At 40.8% G+C, this 26,149-nt stretch overlaps 1 protein-coding gene across 1 annotated transcript in view; it reads right to left on the bottom strand.

Annotated features, from left to right (window-relative positions):
• Window positions 1-573: 573 nt before the first annotated feature.
• Window positions 574-26,149, bottom strand: part of LOC137624225 (uncharacterized) — a 185,376-nt gene continuing 159,800 nt past the window's right edge. Inside the window, exons 17-18 of the mRNA XM_068354726.1 lie at window positions 17,431-17,698; window positions 574-3,736 (exon numbers count right to left, since the gene is read on the bottom strand). Coding sequence (XP_068210827.1) covers window positions 2,557-3,736; window positions 17,431-17,698 — 1,448 coding nt within the window. The 3' untranslated portion in view covers window positions 574-2,556. The remainder of the gene's footprint in view (window positions 3,737-17,430; window positions 17,699-26,149) is intronic.

Raw genomic sequence — 26,149 nt, forward strand, 5'->3', positions numbered from 1 at the left:
ACATGTCTACGCAACTGCCACTACCAAATACTAGCTATTACCCACCCATAGCCCAACTAGCATACCACTATCAAGCTCTTATTTAGATTGGCTATAGAAGTTTATACATACAAAACACAAAGGGTTGTATCTTTATTGGAACCATTGTGAATATTAAACATACCACCTTGGGGAATACAGTAAAGCATCTTTAATGAACACCATTAAATTCAGGAATTGCTATCGATTTTGAGGCATTTGATTAAATACCCCTTATTAGAGATGCCCACATTCTAGTCATGGCCAAGTCCAGATTATGAAGTCAGTGTCTGTCTTCCTCTTCATTATGCATTTAATGCTTATTTCTGAAACCACAATACACACATTTTTCAAGGAAGGTTTCTGACCACTCAAGTATCTAACTTTAATGTACACACAATAACGGATAATTGGGTAGGGTGGGCTGTAGCACCCTAGCAGTACCAACCAAACTCGGCCGAATCCCTCGTCAGGCTGGGAGGAGCTAAGAGAAGAAAAGTCTCCTTTTGTTCTTTTTTTTATGTCGGCTACCCCCCCCCCCCCAAAAAAAAAGGGGGGGGGGGAGAAGTGCTTTGGTAGATGGATAGATGGACAATAATGGAAACTATACTTTTTCAAAATGAAGTCCACCTCAATAAACCTCATGATCTGGGTTTTACAAATAAGGAATCAAATCATCCAACCTTACTTATCCTTCAGGTACCTGTCTACATATATGTCTAAAAAATTTGTTCCTTATAATGGCTAGTTAAATATACTATATTGCCAATTGGTTCCTCATACTCTCAATATGTTAAAAGCAATATTTTAAAGAAAAAGTACAATTCCACTTACATTTTATTCTGTGAAAATTTCATATTTATTGATAATTCCAATGACTATCAGTACAATAGAGAAATTTACAAAAAAATGAAAAAATAAAACTAAGTAGGAGAAGATTTGCTTAAAACTAATATTCATTAATAACCTTTAATTTGGAATGATACATCCAAGTCTGTGCACAATATTCCTTCAGTTTTATATACAGGTATTTATAAAATACTGTATTCAATCTCTCTAAAAGCAACCAATGCTTAACAATTATATTGACATATTTATACCATACAAATTAGTTTGTACGGAAAATAACCACCACAAAAAAAAAAAAAATGAAAATAAAATAATTCCTTTTGATATTCATGTCAATGTTACATTGACATTACAAGTTTATTCTAATAACTGTCTAAAATTTCAAGGAAGACAAAAGTATGAAAGTATATAATGGAGAAATATGGTGAAGGTAGTGAACTCGCTATTTGCCTATCTAAAAAATTGAGTTAAGTACCTTGACAGTAAATCAACAATTTCCACAGACATTCATTAATATAAAATTACTTCATGTTATTATGTGTCCATCACATGCATATTTTTATTAGCAGAAAAACAGTGAGAAACTTGCCCAATTCAATTTTGAAAAATAATCAAATACATTAGAAACTGTAAGGTCTTAGTACAACATCTTCAACAAAACTTAATTTGAGAGTTAGGAAATTACACTTCTTATACAACGTTGATAATAACAATATATGCTTAAAAATTATTTATTGAAAAATTATCCAAAATTTTCCAATTGAACTGAAATTCTAACTCATTAACTTAGCCAAAATAATATTAAGAGAGAATTTGAGATTACATGGTTAATTTGTGTATCAAAAATATTCCTATAATGAGACTCACACATAAACATGTAGAAAACTTCTTGTTAAAAATGTGTGCTTCCAAGCCTTCCCTTGCATTCTTTTCTATATATAAAAACTGACCAAATTTCCCCTGAAATTGCCATTCATAAGAATACAATTATGGCTTAGTATATAACAATAACTCACAGCTTTATAAATTATTTGATGTAATTTAAAATGGCCTCAACTATAAAAAAAACTGAATTTTACAAACTGAAGGACACTTTATATAATACACTATATTTACAAAATTAATAATAAAGGAACTCCATTCAGCTCCACTATCTTTCTTGTTGTCCTGAAGGATTGTCATGCATCTTCTCTACCCTTTGGTTGAAACCCAAACACCTCCCATTTGATTCCTCCTCGGCATTCATTTATTTCTAATTTGATTACCTCTCAGATTAAAACTGTCTCCTTTTGGATTATATCTGGAACTCTGATGGACACCAAAAAACATTTCTTGCCTGAGCATAACTGTCCACACTAGAGGAATAATTTTATAACCTATGAAATCTCCCATTACTGTGCTACTGTCAATAACTAAAATCTGATTTCTGATGACCATAGTCAATTTTGGAGCGGTGCATTCATAGGGCCAACGGGTCTTGTATGCCATAGATTTACATCTCCACCTCTATTAAATGTCTTTCCTGAGGAAAAGGCCCCAGACTGCCTACCCTGAGTGAAGTCACTTGAATTTCCCCCAAATTTCCTTCTTGACCAAGACCTTTCATCCCTTTCAGGCCTACTGATTTCATCTCTCCAGCAAACCCTCTCTTTTTTTTAAGCAATCCATTTTTTTCTTTGACCATTACCTTTAATTTTGGTTTTGATATTGCTTTGTATAAGATATTCCAAAGTGTGCAGCTGTTACAGCATCATATATTTCTGCAACATCCTTTTCTGATGCATTAGTGATACCCTTTGTATTCAGTGCATTTCTTATGCACTGAACAATGAATGATGGCTCTATGTTATATGTTAGTTTAGCAATACCAACAATATCTAGCCCATAATACTTCTGATTCTCTGAGGGTACTGAGGTCAAATTTAAAAGTTTTAGAGCATGAGTGCTCGCCAACCTCAATCTCATTGCTTGTGGTCCAGAACCATAAATCTGACTAACTCCCAAAGCTTTTTCTGACAGTCTCTTCAAAATCATTTTATTGTCTTCATCTTGCACTAATTTAGAGAGTTCACGCCTATCAGACCCACAAAGGGATATTTGTCTCATAAGAAATTCAGCTGCAGGCCCTAAGACACCAAGAGATGGGCACAATTCTTCTAATAAACTTACAGCTTCTCGCATATAACTTTCGTCAATATTATCCGTTGGGAAATTAGACTCCTGCCTTCTGTTGCTACTAAACTCTGCTGTGTCAGAGCTAAGTTGTAACCTGCCATACCTATTTAAATTTTCCTCAAGGCTATGGTATTGTCCCATTCCATAACTATCCCTTGACAATTCTTCATTTCTGTCAAGTTGATGTGTTTTTCCTCTATCTTCATCTCGGCTCTGATATTCTCTTTTCCTATCCTCATCGAAGCTTTTTTCAACTCTGCGATATTTCTCTCTACAACTATCCCTGTCCTCAGATTTCCGCTTCTGTGACTCGCTGATTCTCCTTTCTTTTCTATCTTCATCGCGCTTCTTTTCACTATTTTTGTAATCCTGAATAGAGGTAGATTTTAATGCCTTTTCTTTTTCATCATTGAAATCTTTCTCTATTGTTTGTTTCTTAGCGGCATACTCTTCCTGAAGGAGTGATGTGATTAGCTCTTTCCAGAATTCCTCCCATAGCTTATCAAAATGTTCTGTATTAGTCCAATTAGGATACTGATTTCTGTATTGCTCAATGAAGATAGAATACCTTTGCTCGTACTCGGGATGAAACTCTGGTGAATTAACGTAGAGATCAATTTGTTGTTCTAACTCTTTTTCTAACTCTGCCAAAGTCTTCTTATACTTAATTTTCAGAGTGGCCAGGGTTTTGATTCTGAAATAAAAGAAAATTCATATGTCAACCTGTGTGAGGTAAAATATAACAGATTTTTAAAGTAAGTTCTTTTTTCTTAGTAATTACAAACCTGAGTCCTTTGAATAGAGAAATGATTTCAGCGCAAGCTGGAACAACGGCTGAATTCATTAACGAGGTAGTTAATGATGGGAGGTGCACATGGGTGAGAAGTCCCGCCCAGCACCTGTTGGAAGAGCATCATTTTGACCTTTCAGCTCAGGATTGAGAGGGGTGGTTGAGGAAGGAAGTTTAATTTCAAAGACTCAGGTTTGTATAGCTACAAATTATTTAAAAAATGTTATTTTCCTTAGTAAAATAAATTTTTGAATATACTTACCCGATGATCATATAGCTGCATCCCTGCTGCCCGACAGAAAAAACCTACGGGCGGAATACGCCAGCGATCGCTATACAGGTGGGGGTGTACATCAACAGCGCCATCTGTCAAGTAGGTACTCAAGTACTCGATGTCAACAAAGAACCAATTTTCTCCTCTGTCCACTGGGTCTCTATTGGGGAGGAAGGGTGGGTCCTTTAATTTATGATCATCGGGTAAGTATATTCAAAAATTTATTTTACTAAGGAAAATAACATTTTTCAATATTAAACTTACCCGATGATCATATAGCTGATTCACACCCAGGGGGGTGGGTAGAGACCAGCATTACATGTTGACATTATTATGAGCTAAGTATTCCGTATTTCATTTTAGCAGTTATTCAAAATAACAAGCATAAAATAAATAAGTACCTGGTAAGGAAGACGACTTGAACAATTACTCTGCCTTTTTAAGTACGTCTTCCTTACTGAGCCTCGCGATCCTCATAGGATGCTGAGCGACTCCTAGGAGCTGAAGTATGAAGGGTTGCAACCCATACTAAAGGTCCTCATCAAAACCTCTAATCTAGGCGCTTCTCAAGAAATGATTTTGACCACCCGCCAAATCAAGTAGGATGCGAAAGGCTTCTTAGCCTTCCGGACAACCCAAAAATATTTCAAGAGAAAGATTAAAAAGGTTCTGGAATTAGGGAATTGTAGTGGTGGAGCCCCCACCACTACTGCACTCGTTGCTACGAATGGTCCCAGAGTGTAGCAGTTCTCGTAAAGAGACTGGACATTCTTAAGATAAAAGACGCGAACACTGATTTGCTTTTCCAATAGGTTGCGTCGAATATACTTTGCAGAGATCTATTTTGTTTAAAGACCACGGAAGTTGTGACAGCTCTAACTTCGTGTGTCCTTACCTTCAGCCAAGCTTGGTCTTCCTCATTCAGAAGGGAATGAGCTTCTCGTATTAACAGTCTGATAAAATAGGATAAAGAATTCTCTGACATAGGCAAAGATGGATTCTTAACTGAACACCATAAAGCTTCAGACGGGCCTCGTAAAGGTTTTTAAAATAGAACTTAAGAGCTCTTACAGGACATAATACTCTTTCTAGTTCATTTCCAACCATACGATAAGTTTGGAATATCGAACGATATTGGTCAAGGCCGAGAAGGCAGCTCGTGTTTGGCTAGAAAACCAAGTTGTAGAACATGTAGCCGTTTCGGATGAGAATCCGATGTTCTTGCTGAAGGCATGAATCTCACTGACTCTTTTAGCTGTGGTTAAGCATATCAGGAAAAGAGTCTTAAGGGTGAGATCTTTCAGGGAGGCTGATTGAAGTGGTTCGAACCTGTCTGACATAAGGAATCTTAGAACCACGTCTAAATTCCAACCAGGTGTAACCAAACGACGCTCCTTCGTGGTCTCAAAAGACTTAAGGAGGTCCTGTAGATCTTTATTGTTGGAAAGATCTAAGCCTCTGTGACGGATGACTGATGCCAACATGCTTCTGTAACCCTTGATAGTGGGAGCTGAAAGAGATCGTTCTTTCCTCAGATATAAGAGGAAGTCAGCTATTTGAGTTACAGAGGTACTGGTCGAGGATACGGATACTGACTTGCACCAGTTTCGGAAGATTTCCCACTTCGATTGGTAGACTCTAAGGGTGGATGTTCTCCTTGCTCTAGCAATCGCTCTGGTTGCCTCCTTCGAAAAACCTCTAGTTCTCGAGAGTCTTTCGATATTCTGAAGGCAGTCAGACGAAGAGCGTGGAGGCCTTGGAGTACCTTCTTTACGCGTGGCAGACGTAGCAGGTCCACCCTTAGGGGAAGTGTTCTGGGAACGTCTACTAGCCATCGAAGTACCTCGGTGAGTTATTCTCTCGCGGGCCAGAGGGAAGCAACTAGCGTCAACTTTGTCCCTTCGTGAGAGGCGAACTTCTGCAGTACCTTGTTGACAATCTAGAACGGAGGGAATGCATAAAGATCTAGATGTGACCAATCTAGTAGAAAGGCATCTATATGAACTACTGCTGGGTCCGGGATAGGTGAGCAAAGTATTGGGAGCCTCTTGGTCATCGAGGTTGCGAAGAGATCTATGGTTGGCTGGCCCCAGGTGGCCCAAAGTCTCTTGCATACATCCTTGTGGAGGGTCCAATATGTTGGAATTATTTGTCCCTTCCTACTGAGACAATCTGCTATGACATTCAAGTTGCCTTGGATGAACCTCGTTACTAGTGAAAAGTCTAGACCTGTTGAACAGGAGAGGAGGTCTCTTGCGAACTCGTACCATGTCAGAGAGTAGGTCCCTCCTTGCTTGGAGATGTACGTCAAAACAGGGTGTTGACCGTGTCCACCTCCACCGCTTTGCCTTGAAGGAGAGACCTGAAGCTTTTCCAGGTCAGACGTACTGCCAGAAGCTTCTTGCAGTTGAAATGCATTGTCCTTTGACTCGAGTTCCATAATCCCGAGCATTCCCTACCGCCTAATGTCGCACCCCAGCCTACGTCCGATGCGTCCGAGAAGAGAACGTGGTTGGGAGTCTGAACAGTCAGGGGAAGACCCTTTCAAAGGTTGATAAAGTCCTTTCACCAAGTCAGACCAGACTTTATCTTTCCGGAAACCGGGATCGAGACCGCTTCTAGCGTCTTGTCCTTTTCCAGTGAAAAGCTAGATGATACAGAAGAGGACGGAGGTGTAGTCTTCCAAGTGACACAAATTGAACCACGGATGACAGTGTCCTAACCAGACTCATCCACAGCCTGACAGGGCAGTGTTCCTTCTTCAGCATCTTCTGGATGGATAGCAGGGCTGGGGGTTGATCGTCTTGTTCAGCAATGTCCTCCTCAGAGGGTTCCTCATCCGAAACTGATGAGGAAACGGCAACGGAGTGGGCAACGTCTGACTCGCTGAATCCGGTCGCACTGGTGGATGCGTGACGGAGCCGGACACAAGATCATGGTACTACTGCACAGTCTGTGAACTGTCAACCATGGGGACGCGAGGAAGTACAGCGTCAACCCGAAACTGTCTAGACTGTCTGGGTTGTGCAGTCAACCCCCTACAGGGTTGCTGAGGTTGCCGCACTGCGTCACAACAAGTCACCTCTGCTGGTTGTTGAACGTCTTCCTAGTGACACACTGAACGTCCACAACCACCTCCGAGAGTCGCTTAACGTCAACGTGCGACTGGCAACCCACACTGGGTCGCACCGGTGGAGGAACCATCTCAACTGGCGGACGTGAGTAGGATACCTCAGCGTCAACAGGGCGTACAACCAACCGGTAGGAAGGTTGTTGGCTAGAAGGTTCTTCTCCGTAAAAAATCCTCTATCAAGGACACATGGACTGCATGTCTTGCAACAAAGCCCATTAGGGTCTATGGGAGCAGGTGTGGCAACAGACGGGGTTAGCGACTGAAGCGGAACCATTTACCATCCCTGGAAGCCTTGTTATGCTTAAATTAAAGTCCATAGGAGGCTAAGCAGCTTAAGGCTCCTCTCCAAATGACAGAGTCCTCAAAGGAATATCAGAAGGAGGGAGAACAGCACTTTCTCATCTACAGGAACCATGTCCGAGAAAAGCTAGGTTATCTCAGTGAGGGTCTCACTGGTGCATAAGCAGTAGACCAGAAGGCAACGTTATGTAACTGCTTGACAGTCTGTGAACTGTCAAAAACTGAACTGTCAACCACAACAGGTGCGTGAGGACATACAGCACTGGTGCATTAGTAGCAGACCAGAAGGCAACGTCATGTAACTGCTTGACAGTCTGTGAGCTGGCAACAACCAAAGCTGTGTGGGGAAGCCTCAACTCCTGACTGACTAGTCTGCTGCGGGCGAGTGGCGGTAACCACAGTGGGTTGAGGAGGCTGACACACCGTGTCAAAACACGGCAGCTTGTGGTAGCTCACGCACGGCAACGGAGTGCTCCGTGTGTCTGTGGGAGTCAGCATGCGTCTGGCAGGGTCGACTGCGCATGGGTGGAGGAGCTCTCACAACAAGAGTGTGGGAGCAGGCAGCCATGCTGGGCGCACAACCGTGGCAGGTTGTAGGCAAACGGGTGCATCGTCAACCTTCTCCGCATTCGGAGTGTGGGAACAGGCAACAACCAAAGCGGAGTGGTGGTGCGTGGTGGGGACTGCCGTGGGTTGCGGAAACTAACGCATCGCGTCAAAACACGGCAGCTTGACTCCACCTTCCCATTGCTGATGCGGTAGCTCACGCATGTTAACGGAGGGAGCCGCACGTCGGCTAACGTTAACATGCGTCTGGCAGGGACGATTGCGCATCGGAGGTGGAGCTCTCCGCAGCCGGAGTGTGGGAGCAGGCAGCCTCAGCGTGAGCTGGGCGCACAACCGTGGCAGGTTGTAGGCTAACGAGAGCAGTGTCAACCTTCTCCGCACGAAACTCCTGCATAACCGCAGCTAACTGAGTCTGCATAGACTGCAGTAAAGACCACTTAGGATCTACAAAAAACGGCAACATACGGAGCTACTGTCCGTTGTGACTGAGGGTCTAAAACAGCTGGTGCGGCAACAGACGGAGTTACTGCCTGTTGCGGTACCACCTTGCCTCTCTTGGGAGGTGTGCAGTCATCGGATGACTGCAGCGAGTCCGAACTGACCCAGTGGCTACACCTAGGCCGTTGGACTTGCGCGGAAGGGACCGACTTGCACTTAAAAGCTGCAAGATTTGGTCCATGGTTTCTTACGAGAAACCTCTTCCGCAGACGAGGAATAAATGGGCTCTCTCGTCTTTGTGTGGGTGGGGCGATCTCACGTCGGCAACGTGTGTAGATACGCCCGAAACCACGGAGGGAAAAAAACGTCTGTTCGTCGATCAAGGCCTGTGGAACCCATAAGTCGTTCGACATTACTTCTCCCCTGGGCTTGGGAGCTTGTAAGAGGTCCCGGACTAGGTGAACAACTGGCACGAACAGACGAACCCTCGGACGCAACACTGTAACACTTTGCGCATATCACTTTATCACTTTTGATTTTCTGTTTGCACTTATTTCACTGAAATCGAAACTTTAACTGATTTCTACCTGAAACACGCTATCCTATCCTTCATTAAAAGGTAGTAATTGCAAAAACAGTTTTACAATGCAACAGAAAAACATAAATAAAGATAAAGAATTCAGTGACTGGAAAAGAGACTAAACACTAGATCAAATAAACTACGTTTACAATCTCTCACCGCATAAAGCCTGGGAACAAGAATAAAACCCTAGAAACGTTTTACCTTCTTCCCCTACAGCGACTAGGGAGAAGAGTAAAAAACGAGAACAACGTTACCCGCTTGAACGAAACGTTTATTCTCCTCTCTCTCCCTCCGTCTCTATCTCTCTCTCTCTCTTCTCTTGATTTCGCACCTGAGAGAAGAGCCCAATTATATATCGTTAAAACATGTTATTTGCTAAAGGAAAAAAACTGAAAGGTTTCCCAAATAAAAAGTTCCTTTATTTAGAATTTAAACCATTTAAGCTAAGAAAGAATGAACGAAACGCTAGAATCGGTTTACTCTTACTGCAAAGTGAAACCGTGATACACTCTCTCTCTATCGTAACGATAGAGCGCATGTTGAACGTTCTGAACGTCAACAACTGCGGAGACTAAAAAACTAAACGTTAGTTCATCTTTGAAAATAGTACGAGACTATCAAAGAAATTCTTTCATAAAACATTAAAATTAAAAAAGTATTAAATTCTTAAAAGGTTAAATACGATATAACGGGCTCAATGTTAATTAACTTCGGTTCCAAGTAAGGACCGCCTACTATTAGGAAAGGTCGCATATAAACAAACATAAAAAATTTATTTTTTAAAAGTTTATAATAAATGGAAAGTTAATCGAAGAGGCCTATAAAGGCGGAGAGATATAAAATAAATAGATCTATAACTTGATAAGCAAAATTACCAAAAACCTAAACACACTTCCGTCTAAGGGAAGGGTCGGCCATTTAAAAGTGAAAGAGAGTCCATACTCTCTTCGTCACCAACACTTCCGTCTAAGGGAAGGGTCGGCCATTTAAAAGTGAAAGAGAGTCCATACTCTCTTCGTCACCATAATTAAATCTATCCAAAACGAGTTCAAGTTTTGAAATGAAGATAAAACCCCTGCATAGCGAAAGCTCAAAACTGGAATAGTGTACTTCACCAAATAGTTGTGAAAACAAATCCAGTTAGGGACGGCGTATTTAGTAGGTCTTGCCAGTGGCACGACAGAGGGAAAATTGGTTCTTTGTTGACATCGAGTACTTGAGTACCTACTTGACAGATGGCGCTGTTGATGTACACCCCCACCTGTATAGCGATCGCTGGCGTATTCCGCCCGTAGGTTTTTTCTGTCGGGCAGCAGGGATGCAGCTATATGATCATCGGGTAAGTTTAATATTGAAAAAAATACTTGTTTCTATGCATATGTTCATCGTGGTAGTTAAGTTACAGACACAGCCGCGAAAAGGGGATTTTTATAAATAAATGCTGCACTAGGGTGGGTTAATTCCTAACCTAAAAAGTCACTGCCCCTTGCAACGAGCGGGTGCACAAACTGGTGATTAATACATTAAATACTGCCTAATAATATTTTAATTTGATTTCTACATCAGTTTATAATCATATGCACTGTGTACAGTACATCTGCACACATGTGCACTACATACTGGACACAGTAAGATTACAGTACAGTACAGTATTGTGCTAAAGTAAAGCTTTACTGAGCCGTCATCATCCTCTTACTATTCTGTATACAGTAACAAAAGTTCTTCCTATCTGTACTGTAACCTAATACTCACTGATACTGTAGTGTATAGTACTGTAATATATGTACAGTAATATCACTATAGTACAGCTTAACTGTACTTACAGTAAGTGATCGGTATTTTCGTTCAGACAACTCGTAGCACACACACACACACACACACTCTCTCTCTCTGTATATATAATAAATGAAATCTTTGTTTCTTTGCAAATTCTCTATTGAATATTCACTGACGGAGCCATAATAAATAATTTCCTAAGCTTTCAATCAAACACCACTAAAAAATATAAAATATTGTGTATTAATAACATGAATGAAACTCCAGTTAATGTTATATGATTCAACTACAGTACAAGTAAATAAAATATGAGAGAAGTATTTCAAATAAAACAAATGAAATTAGTATGCTAATTGGAAAATGGTAGATCAACTAATAATTGTTTCTTTTAGTAAATATGAAATATCCTTCGGTAGCATGCCTTAATAATAAGGGAGTTATTTTATCAAAAAATTAAGAATGACGACAGACTACCTAGGGTTGATCAGCTGATTTGAATGTAAACAACGCATGAAATTATAATTCGCTATGTTTTTAATTATAAATACGATACTAAAATGTGAATATTACATGCATTATTATTGGATACAGTTAGGTGAAACACCAGTTTAATCAAAATCCAGTTAATTTCAAATATAGCTGTAATTTTATTCACCAAAGTAAATGGATATACACTGTACAAAGAGAGCTAAGAGCCAGCTGGGTGTAGAGATAGGTAGTGGCAAGCAGTGCTCCCAGTGTAAAGGAGCATGGGCTATTTGAAATCATTGACCAGGTTGCATTTCATCGTGCTTTTTATGAGAATTTTTATTTAATAGGTACTGTGTTTTTCTTGGCCGCAAAAAAAAAACAAAACTGCAAAGAAAGAACCCCAATAAAAGAGGGCTGACTGTACAACCCTTTGTTCTTTAAATACAGAGACTTACTACTTCGTGGGTCGAAGTCCCCTTAGAACCAGACTAGTAAGTTCCTTTTCCTATTCTGGAAATGTCAGTTTGTCTGGTCCCATATGGGAACAAAAGAGAACACAACAAAAACTTATCTGCCTCTCCTGGGGATACATATACTGATAGAGTCTGGCCTGTCCAAGATGAAATGTACATGGTCAACAGAAGAAATCTTGTCCCCAAAGGGGAAATCAGTCTGCAATCAAATACCTGGTGGATGACGATCAAGGGGTTGGTATAAATCCACTAACCAACCCATTGTTAGGGAGGATGGGAAAGTTACCTTTTTAGAATTAAAGAATGGAGCTGAAAAGTGCAACTTACCAGCATCAAATCGGATCCAGCATGTAACATTTCGACCACTTTGTTACAAACAGAGGGGACAAAAAAAATAAAGAAGAGTCAGTCATTCTGCCATTCATTCCAGACTTACATCTACACATAACTGTAGACAAGACTTGTGGGCATACAGTTCTGTACTATTGTAGGTAAAAGGCCATGAAGGTGGTCTTGAATACTTGACCGACTTATATGTCTCTTCTGAAATTTAAGGTAGGGCCTACAGTATACCGTTAATTTCGTAAGCTTGGATCCAAGTTGATAGCTCAACACTCTCATTAGTCAAGGCATACGCTGTATGGATCGTCTCACGAAGCCAGAAAGAGATTGTGTTCCTAGACACTTTTCTTGGTCAAGCCTGTGCTAACAAAGAGTCGCTGATACTAAGGCCAGAGGTGTCGGGTTCTCTTGAGATAGCACTACAGAGCCTACACAGGACACAAAAATATCGCCTTTTGATCCCCACCTAATGCTTTAGATAGAGAGGGGATGGATTTGCGCACAAAACCAAAGGAGACCTCATTTCGTCCCTCAGCGTGGGACTAAGTACAACTTGTCTACTCTTCGCCAATTCTAAAGCTAGCAAAAAGACAGTCTAGAGAATCAGATCTCTGTCTGACAACCTTCTCAAAGTCACATATGAGTTATATGTATGAGCCTTGAGAAAGAGGATCATGTCCCACTCCAGGTGGCTGAGGTGGGCAAGACTGCACAGAGCTCCTCGTGCTCACTGAAAAATCCAACACGGAGAGATTTATACCATTCAGTCAAAAATGCCTAAAGCTGAACATTAGCCTTTGACAGGTGCGACTGGAGAAAATATCCGTTCTATGACACCAATCACAAAAGATGGCCACTTTTCCTGGTAGACAGATGCAGAGGACTGTTGCAAGTATCCAGATATCTGTGCAATGCCTTGTGAAAACCATTTTATTTGGAACTTCAGGTACTGGTGGTACCTCTGAAGGTGTGGCTGACAGAGGAATGTGGACCATTGGGGTAGTTCTCAAGGGACATCGACTATAAGTGCTAACAGATCAGGATGCCACTCAGCACGAAATCATCGGGGAGCTAACAGGGTCATCCTGAGTCCTGTTATAATTAACATGCGGTTACTTAGCAAGCCGATCAGGTTGAATGGAGGAAAGGTGTGTAATCATCCAGTTGATCTCACGGGTGTTGGAAGACTTCTTTGAACATGGCCCATGGGTCTAGAATGGGGGAGCAAAACAAAGGTTGCTTCCTGTTTAAGTCTTGTGGCAATTAGGTCAATTCATGGCAAACCCCACAGGGGAAGAAATGTCTGCGCTACGCATATATGTACGGACCACTTCAACCCTACAACCTGCCTCTGGTGACCGAGAGTGTCTGCTAGTACACTCCTTTTGCCAGGAATGCACCTAGATGACAACTCTACGGTGTAGAATGTCACCCAGACGTGTATCTGCCTTGTTAGCACCCCTTGCTGTTGATGTAAGCAACTACACTGGTGTTGTTGCTTATCAACAATCTCGAGCAGCTCCTCAAACATTCTTGGAATGCTTGAAGCCATAGAAAAGCTGCTTACATTTACAGATGTTGATGTACAAATGTACTTCTTTTGAGCAAACACCCAAGATGACAAGGTCATTCATGCATGCCATCCCCCTTTAATGCATCTGAGAACAGTCTCCTCTGAAGAAAACTATAGGACTCTCATTTAACTCTACATAAGATTCCCCAGATCTTCAAACTTCAATCAATCCTATTACAGTATATCCCTATTTTTTCTAATTCCTTTTAGCTCTTCTAGTAACACAACAAGATGAGAGATCATTCAAAGTTATCTTTATATCACTATAGTAAAGCATTATATATAAATCCTCTGCCATTTTTATCATTCCATTTCATTTGTTGATATTCAAAGTTTGATCCTTTAAAGCAAATATTTGTTGGTGCCCCGTTCCAAGTCTTTTTTTTTTTTTTTTTATTATTAACTAGATGCTTCTTCTTTTCTTAAGTGTTTCCTTAATTTTGGTCTGTTTACACAGGCCTTGAGTTCTTAGTTTGGATAGTTCTGCTATTTCATCTCTCTTGGATTTTACCCTCATTTCCAATCTTTCCTTTATTGGGTTTTAAGTGTTTTCTGATAGTTTTCTTTGATCTTGTTTAGGACCTTTTCCACCTATCTCTTGTGTTGATTCCAATACAATTTTTTTTAAATTACTATTTATTTCTTTATTTTCTAAATTTCTTTATTTAACTCCAATTCATCATATCGCTATGCTAAACTCATCCGATTTTCTCTTATTACAGGTGTGTATTTTCTTCCTAAATTAGTTTTTCTCCCCCTTTTCTTAGATCTAGACAAATATCATTAGTAACTTGACTTCAACTTGTTTAACAATGTTACAACTTTAACTACTGGTATATTAACTTTTTTCACTGAGAATAAAATCTATTTTGTTTTTCGTATATACATTTGGGCTTCTCCAAGCCCATTTTCTGTTCTTTTTTATATAAAAAAAAGTGCTGATAATTTTATGTTGTTTCTTTCAGAAAATTCTACAAGTATGTCTCCTCTATTATTTCTTGTACCTATTACAAACCTATCTACTGCTGATTCTCCTCTCTTCCTTTGACCTACTTTAGCATTGAAATCACCCAAACCAAATGTAAATTGAGGCTTATGTTTTTTAAAAGATATCTCAAAATCTTCATAAAATACAGTAATTATAATTCTTCTTATGTATCATTAAGATGTTAGTGTATACATTTGAATGATCTTCAGTTTATACTTCTTAAAATTTTTTTGTTACCTGCAAGGTTTTAAATGATAAGAAAACCCACTCAAATTTTCTTTGTTCAAGTCCTCTGAAGAAAAATATGTCCCTCATTTAACTCTATATAAGATTCCCCAGTTCTTCAAATTTCAATCAATCCTATTACAGTACAGTATATCCCAATTTTTTTTATTCCTTTTAGCTCTTCTAGTAACACAACTAGACCTTCCCTAGCCAAGATCTTAACATTGTTCTGTATGTTATGAGGTTTATTTTCCAAAGGTGGTAAGTTCTAATCCAGATATTTTCAGCAACCCCTGCAGTGGAACATATCTGTCCACCACCTTGGGCAACTGTTCCACTGCCGCTGGGGACCGGGGACCGAGACGGGGTTATTGTATTCATGTCTGCAGTTTAGCCAGTTTTTCAACACTGAGCTGGTCACTGCGGCTATGTGATGATGGGAGGCATTTGTCTGATCACTAGCAGCTAACCAACCTAGTATGGGTGGCCCTGACTAATACAGCTTTGATGGTCATGGCGATACACAAACCCTTTCACCACGTTAAAGTATCCTATATATATATATTCATACATATATATATATATATATATATATATATATATATATATATATATATATATATATATATATATATATATATATATACATATTTCTGGGCTCCTCCTGTGCCGCCCAGTGAAATGCTCCTTTAGCACCATTTCTAAGGTATATAACTGCTATATATTACCAGAGAAAAATTGCATAGGTTGAACCCAGCTCGCTCACCTATAAGGTGTCGGTATAATGCTGGGGGGTAATAATTCACAACCAGAGGTCTCGCACCATTTAGACATTTCCTCATCAATATCCCTGAAACAGCGAGGTGCCGTTCAACATCAATACTGCATAAGCTACTACTACCAACCCAACCCACGCTAGTGAACTCACTCATTTTATAGCACCCGTTTCACTCGTGCCTTACGTATTTTTGTCTGGTGTTTTTTGGTAATTGCTCCGCTTTTCGTACTGATGTCAGACTCTCAGGTCTCCCCATCAAAGTTAAGTACCAGATCTATGAGTTTTGAGCTTTGGGAGATAGCATTGCCTTTAATTGTTAAATTATTCGAGTGTTATTGTCTCGCCGTTTCGACCGTCCGCGGTCCTGTTGGCGTGCTTCCCTCCCGCGCTCGTTCGTTACGTTTCACAATGAGTTTCATTACTGATTGTTATTCGTTTCGAACATTATTTGGAGTTATTTCACCATTACACCTTTATTGTGTTTTGTGGGTCTATCAGACTCATTTTGTATTACAGTATAGTATCATCTACGTATCATAGCTTGTTCTCGGTTGGCATACCTGCCTTCGGGCTCGGTCTAGTTGGTTTCACTCATGCCTTATTTATTGTCAGTATCAATAATTATCATTGTATATTCTACGATTACCTTCTAGTCACATTATTTACTTAGTTTGATTGGGACTCGCGCGAGGCAGTTATTTTTACTTATCTTACTGTTCGGCATCTACTCGTAGTAGTAGTTCAGTTGGCACCCCTGATCAGAGCGTCTCACCCGCTCTGCAGGCTCCCCATCATACCCCCCCTGCCACTCTCTTGCGTCCCTCTCTTACTAACATTGTCTTACGCATGCCTTTATTCCCAGTTCAATGCATTACGTTATTTGATATTTATTTGATAATTACTCGTTCCGTTTATGATCTCTGTTTGTTCCGTAACCGATATACATCCATGCTATTTATGTATTTACGTAGTTCTCGGACAGGTTGGTATTCCTGTCTCCTGTTCACGTGATCTCCTTGTACCCCCTCACGGACTAGTTCTCGCTTCCCCCACTATCTCACCCCCAACCTAGGGGTCCCTCTCTCCTCCTGTTCGTTGTGTGTGTGGTTTGACACTACGGGCCGAGTCCTCTCGCTCCTCAGTCTTCCACTACCTCCTCCCCCCACCACCCATCCCTGACTGGGATTCATTACGTCTCACTAGAGGTATTGAGAACTTCCCCCGGGATTTCATCCAGTACTCATGTACCTGGTCGTTCCCGTTTTCTCCCCCCCCCCCCTGATTAGCCATCAGTCGGCAGGGAGGGAGAACTAGGCCCAGCCGGGTTTCTTTATCATATTTTCCGTACTCCACGGAATCTCTATTATATTAATATTACATCCTGGATGTGGAGAGTTATTGTGTTTGTGAGGATACACGTATGTTTCGCAACCTACGGAACTTCCATTATTATTATTAGAACTTACCAGTTTTAGATTTGAGTGCTTTGCGTTACTAGTTTCCCTGTCTGTTCCGTGTGTCACGGGACTGTTATGATTTTCCCCCGTTACTGTATATATATATATATATATATATATATATATATATATATATATATATATATATATATATATATATATATATATATATATATATATATATATATATATATATATAATTATAAAAAAAGAACAATACCTGTCATCTGACTTTTGACTGGAGGATGATGACTCCTTTGATGATGATGATCTGCTGCCAGAGGCCCTTGAGGAGTTGCTAGCACTATTCCTCTCCTTTGAGGATCTCTTGTTTTCTGACATTTTCTCCTTCCTGTCTTTAGATCTCCGCCTTTCCGATGACCTTTTCTCTCTTGAATTAGTATCTCCTGACCGTGTGGAAGATTTCAATCGCTCTAACACATCATTCCTATATGACCCTGACTTGGCAGACGACGGATGCTTGGAATCTGCAACAAATATTTCTATAAATGGTAAAATTGTGGATATATTTAGCAATATTGTTTATATTGTGGACAATGCTTTTCCCCACATGAGGAACTAGATTAATAAACACCTTTAAAATAAAATATCAAATAAAAACAGGGTACAGTACTTTTTAAGGTAAACGGCAGCCTCTCAATTGTAAAAGCAGTAATTTCATAAACAATACAAAATAATAGTTTTCCAATGAAGAAAGTCTTCTTATGTTTGCTTGCTTAAGATATTTTTTCACAATATAAAGGTCAGTGAGCTGCTTACCTAATCTAAACTAAGAAAAGTTCAAACTCACACAAGCTGATTAATCCAACAACAACTCAGAGGTACATACTTGAGTTAATACAGTTATCTACACACTGTGTCACTCAAAATCACCTTCAAAATTAATACTCTAAATCTAATTAATCAGAAAACTGCGATTTGATGGTTCCCAAATTATATTTTTGCCCTATAACCTGATTCAATAGTGTACTGCATACACTTCTACAGTGAATTTCAGATTCATCAATCCTTTGTTTGTAAAATGAAGATAGACAAGTGCACTTGCACAATCCAAAGACAGAATTTATCCACTCTCCAGAAACTTGTTCCCAATGTATCTTACAGATTATTATTGTTATTATTATTACTCACCTATTACTATTATTAATAGCCAAGCTTTAACCTTAGCTGGAAATGCAGAATGCTACAAGACCATGGGTAAATGTAGGAAGGAAATAGCAAATAAACTATGAATAAAAAGTAACAAATAAAAATACAAATTAACCTGTAAACAGTAAACCACATTTTGATAGATCAGTCATATACATACATACATATACCAACGCACTTCCCCCAATTTTGGGGGGTAGCCGACATCAACAAAGAAACAAAAACAAAAAGGGGACCTCTACTCTTTACGTTCCTCCCAGCCTAACAAGGGACTCAACCGAGTTCAGCTGGTACTGCTAGGGTGCCACAGCCCACCCTCCCACATTATCCACCACAGATGAAGCTTCATAATGCTGAATCCCCTACTGCTGCTACCTCCGCGGTCATCTAAGGCATCGGAGGCAGCAGCAGGGCCTACCGTAACTGCGTCACAATCGCTCGCCATTCATTCCTATTTCTAGCACGCTCTCTTGCCTCGCTCACATCTATCCTCCTATCACCGAGAGCTTCCTTCACTCCATCCATCCACCCAAACCTTGGCCTTCCTCTCGTACTTCTCCCATCAACTCTTGCATTCATCACCTCCTTTAGCAGACAGCCATTTTCCATTCTCTCAACATGGCCAAACCACCTCAACACATTCATATCCACTCTAGCTGCTAACTCATTTCTTACACCCGTTCTCACTCTCACCACTTCTTCCTAACCCTATCTACTCGAGATACACCAGCCATACTCCTTAGACACTTCATCTCAAACACATTCAATTTCTGTCTCTCCATCACTTTCATTCCCCACAACTCCGATCCATACATCACAGTTGGTACAATCACTTTCTCATATAGAACTCTCTTTACATTCATGCCCAACCCTCTATTTTTTACTACTCCCTTAACTGCCCCCAACACTTTGCAACCTTCATTCACTCTCTGACGTACATCTGCTTCCACTCCACCATTTGCTGCAACAACAGACCCCAAGTACTTAAACTGATCCACCTCCTCAAGTAACTCTCCATTCAACATGACTATTCAACCTTGCACCACCTTCCCTTCTCGTACATCTCATAACCTTACTCTTACCCACATTAACTCTCAACTTCCTTCTCTCACACACTCTTCCAAATTCTGTCACTAATCGTCCAAGCTTCTCTTCTGTGTCTGCAACCAGTACAGTATCATCCGCAAACAAAAACTGATTTACCTCCCATTCATGGTCATTCTCGTCTACCAGTTTTAATCTTCGTCCAAGCACTCGAGCATTCACCTCTCTCACCACTGCATCAACATACAAGTTAAATAACCACGGCGACATCACACATCCCTGTCTCAGCCCCACTCTCACCGGAAACCAATCACTCACTTCATTTCCTATCCTAACACATGCTTTACTACCTTTGTAGAAACTTTTCACTGCTTGCAACAACCTTCCACCAACTCCATATAACCTCATCACATTCCACATTGCTTCCCTATCAACTCTATCATACGCTTTCTCCAGATCCATAAATGCAACATACACCTCCTTACCTTTTGCTAAATATTTCTCGCATATCTGCCTAACTGTAAAAATCTGATTCATACAACCCCTACCTCTTCTAAAACCACCCTGTATTTCTAAGATTGCATTCTCTGTTTTATCCTTGATCCTATTAATCATTACTCTACCATACACTTTTCCAACTACGCTTAACAAACTAATACCTCTTGAATTACAACACTCATGTACATCTCCCTTACCCTTATATAGTGGTACAATACATGCACAAACCCAATCTACTGGTACCATTGACAACACAAAACACATATTAAACAATCTCACCAACCATTCAAGTACAGTCACACCCCCCTCCTTCAACATATCAGCTCTCACACCATCCATACCAGATGCTTTTCCTACTCTCGTTTCATCTAGTGCTCTCCTCACTTCATGTATTGTAATCTCTCTCTCATTCTCATCTCCCATCACTGGCACCTCAACACCTGCAACAGCAATTATATCTGCTTCCCTATTATCCTTAACATTCAGTAAACTTTCAAAATACTCCGCCCATCTTTTCATTGCCTCCTCTCCTTTTAACAACCTTCCACTTCCATCTTTCACTGTCTCTTCAATTCTTGAGCCAGCCTTCCTTACTCTCTTCACTTCTTTCCAAAACTTCTTCTTATTCTCTTCATATGAATGACCCAATCCCTGACCCCACCTCAGGTCAGCTGCCCTCTATGCCTCACGTACCTTGCGCTTTACTTCCACATTTTTCTCTCTATATTTTTCATACTTCTCTATACTATTACTCTGCAGCCATTCTTCAAAAGCCCTCTTTTTCTCTTCCACTTTTACCTTCACTCCTTCATTCCACCATTCACTGCCCTTCCTCATGCTGTCTCCAACAACCTTCTTTCCACACACATCACTTGCAATCCCAACAAAATTTTCTTTTACTAACTTCCACTCCTCCTCTAAATTGCCAGTTTCTCTTACTTTCACTTCGTCATATATCATTTTCAACCTTTCCTGATATTTACTTTTTACCCCCGGTTTTATTAGCTCTTCAACCCTCACTAACTCCGTTTTACAACCACCTACTCTATTCCCCCATTCTTTTGCTACAACTAATTTTCCTTCCACCAAAAAATGATCAGACATACCGTTAGCCATACCCCTAAACACGTGCACGTCTTTCAATCTTCCAAACATTCTTTTAGTTAACAACACATAATCCATTAATGCCCTTTCTACTACTCTTCCATTTGCCACTCTTACCCATGTATACTTATTTTTACCTTTCTTTTTGAAAAAGCTATTACTTATCACCATCTCTTGCTCAACACACATATCTACCAGTCTCTCACCACTCTCATTTTCACCTGGTACGCCATAGTTCCCAATGACACCTCCTACCTCTCCAGTCATATATAAACTATAAAATGAGTCTAATGTCAACTTGTTCAACAAAAAAGCATTTGCAAAAAGTTTGAATTTTTCAAGTTATACCAATTTCACTGCCAGATAAGGAAGATCATTTCATAATGTGGTCACAGTTGGAATAAAACTTCTATAGTCAATTTATTTTAGCGAGGCAGATTTGCACCAACTCGCAGGTGTGCCCTTTTAGCTCGGAAAAGTTTCCTAATAGCTGATTGGTTGGAAGTATTTTTGTCCAAATACCATCATTGTTTTCAAATAATTACTGTACCTAGTAATTTGAACCGAAACTTATTTACTAACCTAAATTTCTCCCTTAGATATAGGTTTTGTCAATAAATAATGTTAACAAATAAATATACAGTATTATAAAGGAACGTAGAGAGTAGAGGTCCCCTTTTTTGTTTTGTTTCATTTGTTGATGTCGGCTACCCCCCAAAATTGGGGGAAGTGCCTTGGTATATGTATGTATGATAAAGTATCGTATCGGTAAATATAAATTTAATAACAACACCCGCCGAAGTCAACGATAGGAGCATGTTTTCGGATGCATACTGCTAATTTTGTAATTTTTCACATATTTCAACACAAATGAGGATAAATTACACTAAACAAGAACAACTTGTTATTATAAACTTTCTTTGAATACCAGAATCTACTAAAAACCTGGAATTTATAAAACTTGCTATTAGTGAAAATAGCAGTTTGGTAAAAGCAGACTCACTTGATACAGAGTAGCATCATCTGCATATGCAACAAGCTTGTTTTCTAGGTCAAACCATATATCATGCATAAATCGTATGAAAGGTATTGGGCCGAAAACACTACCCTGAGGAACACCAGACATTACATTCCTTTGGTTATTATGTTGCCCATCAACAACTACTCTATTTTATTACTTAAAATTTCAATAATGATGTTAAGATAAGTGCCACCTACTACCATCTGTTCAAGTTTAAAAACAAGAGCTTCAGGATTAACACAGCCAAACGCAGTACTAAAATCAAGGGCAATTATACAAACTTCCTGACTACTATAAAGGGATTTCTGCAAGTGCCAAAAGAACTTCTTCATGCTAACTATACTGCAGCTATTATTCAAAGAACCTCATTTTCTCTACTCCAGTACTGTACTTTAAGATAAAATGTTATTTTGATGATAAAATAAATTTTTGAATATACTTACCCGGTGATTATATAGCTGCAACTCTGTTGCTCGACAGAAAACTCTAAGGTAAAACTCGCCAGCGATCGCTACACAGGTTGCGGGTGTGCCCAACAGCGCCATCTGTCGACCAGATACCCAGTTCTCAGTGTAAACAAAGACTCAATTTTCTCCTCGTCTCACTGCGTCTCTATTGGGGAGGAAGGGAGGGTCATTTAATTATAATCACCGGGTAAGTATATTCAAAAATTTATTTTATAATCAAAATAACATTTTTCAATATTTAACTTAGCCGGTGATTATATAGCTGATTCACACCCAGGGGGGTGGGTAGAGACCAGCAATATAAGTTTACACTTTTATGAGCTAAGAGTTTTATTTCATTTTAGAAGTTATCAAAATAACAAAAACAAAATAAATAGGTACCTGGTAAGGAAGTCGACTTGAACAATTACTCTGCCTTTTTAAGTACGTCTTCCTTACGGAGCCTCGCGATCCTCTTAGGATGCTGATCGACCCCTAGGATCTGAAGTATCAAGGGTTGCAACCCATACAACAGGACCTCATCAAAACCCCTAATCTAGGCGCTCTCAAGAAATGACTTTGACCACCCGCCAAATCAACCAGGATGCGAAAGGCTTCTTAGCCTTCCGGACAACCCAAAAAACAACAATAAAAACATTTCAAAAGAAAGATTAAAAGGTTATGGAATTAGGGAATTGTAGTGGTTGAGCCCTCACCCACTACTGCACTCGCTGCTACGAATGGTCCCAGTGTGTAGCAGTCCTCGTAAAGAGACTGGACATCCTTAAGATAAAAAGACGCGAACACTGACTTGCTTCTCCAATAGGTTGCGTCCATTATACTTCGCAGAGATCTATTTTGTTTAAAGGCCACGGAAGTTGCGACAGCTCTAACTTCGTGTGTCCTTACCTTCAGCAATGCTTGGTCTTCCTCACTCAGATGGGAATGTGCTTCTCGTATTAACAGTCTGATAAAATAGGATAAAGCATTCTTTGACATAGGCAAAGATGGTTTCTTAACTGAACACCATAAAGCTTCAGAAAGGCCTCGTAAAGGTTTAGTTCGTTTTAAATAGAACTTAAGAGCTCTCACAGGGCATAAGACTCTTTCTAGTTCATTGCCTACCATATTCGATAAGCTGGGAATATCGAACGATTTCGGCCAAGGTCGAGAAGGCAGCTCGTTTTTGGCTAGAAAACCAAGTTGTAGTGAACATGTAGCCTTTTCTGACGAAAATCCGATGTTCTTGCTGAAGGCATGAATCTCACTGACTCTTTTAGCTGTGGCTAAGCATACCAGGAAAAGTCTTTAAGGTGAGATCTTTCAGGGAGGCTGATTGTAGCGGCTCGAACCTGTCTGACATGAGGAATCTTAGTACCACGTCTAAATTCCAACCAGGCGTAACCAAACGACGCTCCTTCGTGGTCTCAAAAGACTTAAGGAGGTCCTGTAGATCTTTATTGTTGGAAAGATCTAAGCCTCTGTGACGGAAGACTGATGCCAACATGCTTCTGTAACCCTTGATAGTGGGAGCTGAAAGTGATCGTTCTTTCCTCAGGTATAAGAGGAAGTCAGCTATTTGAGTTACAGAGGTACTGGTCGAGGATACAGATACTGACTTGCACCAGTTTCGGAAGACTTCCCACTTCGATTGGTAGACTCTAAGGGTGGATGTTCTCCTTGCTCTAGCAATCGCCCTGGCTGCCTCCTTCGAAAAGCCTCTAGCTCTTGAGAGTCTTTCGATAGTCTGAAGGCAGTCAGACGAAGAGCGTGGAGGCTTTGGTGTACCTTCTTTACGTGTGGCTGACGTAGAAGGTCCACCCTTAGAGGAAGAGTTCTGGGAACGTCTACTAGCCATCAAAGTACCTCGGTGAACCATTCTCTCGCGGGCCAGAGGGGAGCAACTAGCGTCAACCTTGTCCCTTCGTGAGAGGCGAACTTCTGCAATACCTTGTTGACAATCTTGAACGGTGGGAATGCGTATAGATCTAGATGTGACCAATCTAGGAGAAAGGCATCTATATGAATTGCTGCTGGGTCCGGGATTGGTGAGCAATATATTGGGAGCCTCTTGGTCATCGAGGTTGCAAAGAGATCTATGGTTGGTTGGCCCCAAGTGGCCCAAAGTCTCTTGCATACATCCTTGTGGAGGGTCCATTCTGTTGGAATTACTTGCCCCTTCCGACTGAGACAATCTGCCATGACATTCAAGTTGCCTTGGATGAACCTCGTTACTAGCGATATGTTTTGACCTTTTGACCAGATGAGCAGGTCCCTTGCGATCTCGTACAACGTCAGTGAGTGGGTCCCTCCTTGCTTGGAGATGTACGCCAAAGCAGTGGTGTTGTCCGAGTTCACCTCCACCACTTTGCCTTGAAGGAGAGACCTGAAGCTTTTCAAGGCCAGATGTACTGCCAGTAGCTCCTTGCAGTTGATATGCATTGTCCTTTGACTCGAGTTCCATATTCCCGAACATTCCCGACCGTCTAATGTCGCGCCCCAGCCTACGTCCGATGCGTCCGAGAAGAGAACGTGGTTGGGAGTCTGAACAGCCAGGGGAAGACCCTCTCTTAGGCTGATACTGTCCTTCCACCAAGTCAGGCAAGACTTCACCTTCTCGGAAATGGGGATCGAGACCGCTTCTAGCGTCTTGTCCTTTTTCCAATGAAATGCTAGGTGGTATTGAAGAGGACGGAGGTGTAGTCTTCCTAATGACACGAACTGTTCCAGGGATGATAGCGTCCCTATCAGACTCATCCACTTCCTGACTGAACATTGTTCCTTCTTCAGCATGTTCTGGATGCATAACTGGGCTTGGCTTGTTCTGGGGGCCGATGGAAAAGCCCGAAAAGCTAGACTGTAAATCTCCATCCCTAAATACACGATAGTTTGGGATGGGACCAGTTGTGACTTTTCCATATTGACAAGGAGACCCAATTCCTTGGACAGATCTAGAGTCCACTTTAGATCCTTCAGACAGCGACGACTGGAAGAAGCTCTGAGAAGCCAGTCGTCCAAATAGAGGGAGGCTCGGATGTCCGCTAAATGAAGGAATTTGGCTACATTCCTCATCAGCCTCGTAAACACAAGAGGAGCTGTGCTTAGGCCAAAGCACAGGGCTTGAAACTGGAAGACAACCTTTTCGAAAACGAATCTCAGAAAAGGTTGGGAGTCCGGGTGGATGGGGACGTGGAAGTAGGCGTCCCTTAGGTCTAAAGAGACCATCCAGTCTTCCCTTCTGACCGCTGCTAAGACTGACTTCGTGGTCTCCATGGAGAACGTCTGCTTTGTGACAAAGACATTCAGAGCACTGACGTCTAGCACCGGCCTCCACCCTCCTGTCTTCTTTGACACCAAGAAGAGTCGGTTGTAGAATCCCGGAGATTGAAGGTCCGAGACTCTGACCACTGCTCCCTTCTCTAGTAAAAGAGACACTTCCCGTTTCAAGGCTCATCTCTTGTCTTCCTCTCTGTACCTGGGAGAGAGATCGATGTGGGACGTTGCTAGAGGGGGTTTCCGTACAAAAGGGATCTTGTACCCCTCTCTGAGCAACTTCACAGATTGCGCATCTGCGCCTCTCTTTTCCCAGGTCTGCCAGAAGTTCTTGAGTCTGGCTCCCACTGCTGTCTGAAGAAGCTGGCAGTCAGACTCTGCCC

This window comes from Palaemon carinicauda, chromosome 31 (genome assembly GCF_036898095.1).
Source record: "Palaemon carinicauda isolate YSFRI2023 chromosome 31, ASM3689809v2, whole genome shotgun sequence".
NCBI lineage: Eukaryota > Metazoa > Arthropoda > Malacostraca > Decapoda > Palaemonidae > Palaemon > Palaemon carinicauda.